The sequence below is a fragment of the Morone saxatilis genome, unplaced genomic scaffold, assembly GCF_004916995.1.
Source record: "Morone saxatilis isolate NCDOM2014 unplaced genomic scaffold, NCSU_SB_2.0 Contig20, whole genome shotgun sequence".
Classification (NCBI taxonomy): Eukaryota; Metazoa; Chordata; class Actinopteri; family Moronidae; genus Morone; species Morone saxatilis.
Window position 1 is genome coordinate 779,753 of NW_023339763.1, and position 1,554 is coordinate 781,306.

The 1,554-nt window shown below is 42.3% G+C and overlaps 1 protein-coding gene across 1 annotated transcript in view; it reads right to left on the reverse strand.

The window, feature by feature from the left end:
• The window catches only part of LOC118331701 (glutamate receptor 1-like), a 76,748-nt gene extending 75,254 nt beyond the window's left edge, over positions 1-1,494 (reverse strand). The window contains exon 1 of the mRNA XM_035666767.1: positions 1,230-1,494. Within this exon, the coding sequence (XP_035522660.1) occupies positions 1,230-1,335 (106 nt within the window). The 5' untranslated portion in view covers positions 1,336-1,494. The remainder of the gene's footprint in view (positions 1-1,229) is intronic.
• Between the last annotated feature and the right edge of the window lie 60 nt (positions 1,495-1,554).

A 1,554-nucleotide genomic window follows, 5' to 3' on the forward strand; every position in this document is an offset into this window, starting at 1 on the left:
CCAGGGGGAAATTATTTTCGTTATTCTCTGGATTTACCAGTGGGGGAAAGAAACTAAATACATTTACTCAAGTACTTGTGTGAAATTCTGAGGTACTAACTTGAGTATTACCATTTTTTTATTAGTTTATTAACAGGTTAAGATTTAAAAAGAAATATATCAATGAATATAGTATGACTCTGTCCATGGCGCTCCTGCTGGGCGATATACCGGGTGAACAAGGTACATTTATTTCCCCATATGATATTAATTTTTCATTTGCCGCTGTGCTGAAACAATAGATGCAGTAGAACATTTGAAAAGTCTTTAAACACCTAAATACTTTAATTATGTCAGTTTATACTGTTTCTATTTTTATGTTTGGCTTTAATATCATCTTTTTTTATTTTTAGGTTGTGGTTTTACTATGTTGTGAAATCGTTCACATTCTGATTCCTTTATATACAGTGATCAAAGCCTTCAGTATGTACATGGAAATGTTTTATATTCTCTGTGCTCCTCACAGAATAAGCCAGTATAAACCTATATAAAAGCTCTGTCCTGTACAAAAATGAAAAATACCTTCATATACTGCCAGAATCTGAAAACTATCAGGCTGCTTCGAGCTCTGGCTCAATCCTGTGTTTCTATCTGACTCTGTGGTGCTGAGTCCTACAATATTCCTGTTAGAGGAAATCAGTCAAGGTGAAAATAACATGACTGTACTTTTACAAGGCTGAAATGTCGGCGGGGGAATATTATATATATATATATATATATATATATATTTTCTTACTGGATGTTGCAGGAAGATCAAAGTGCAAGGAACACAAAATACTGTAAGTCCCAACATGAATATATGAATAGTAACACACTGTAAGTCACAGAGGGAATCCCGGCCACAGGCATTATTACAGAGCTCAGCGGGGATCCACAAACACAGGTCACGACAAGAATACCATCCCAGAAATATCACGGGGAATATCACGGGAAATGTGAAGGGAATCACTTTTGTCAGAGCTGGTGGAGTGTCAAGTCCAAATATTATATAAAAACTGATGGGTTTCTATTGAGCCTCACACAGTGCGTCATTATGTGAATATAATGTTACACACTGTGATGTAATGTGGATGCAGAAAATGTTACATACACATATTAAAGGAATACAGTAATAAATGAGATCCCGCAGGGTCCGGCAGCCGGGTCTGGCACCCGGTCCCGGGGCGCCCCTGGGTGCGGGGCTCACTCACCTATGTTGATGTTACTTGGGAAACTTGTGCCGCTGCAGAGCCCGAGCAGCGGCAGCAGCAGCAGCGGGAGGAGGACCGAGGACACCGGGAAGCTCTGCAGCCGCATGTTTCCTCCAGCAGCACCGACAGGAGACACGGAACAACCGGCGTAATCCCATTCACAGCGGAGCCGGCACAGATCCACCGCAGCCCGGCCACACACTCACACATCCACCGGCAGTCTGCTCCAGTCTCTCTGTCTGTCTCTCTCTCTGTCTGTCTCTCTCTCTGTCTCTCTGTCTGTCTGTCTCTCTCTCTGTCTCTCTCTCAGGGGTTCCCTCTCAGC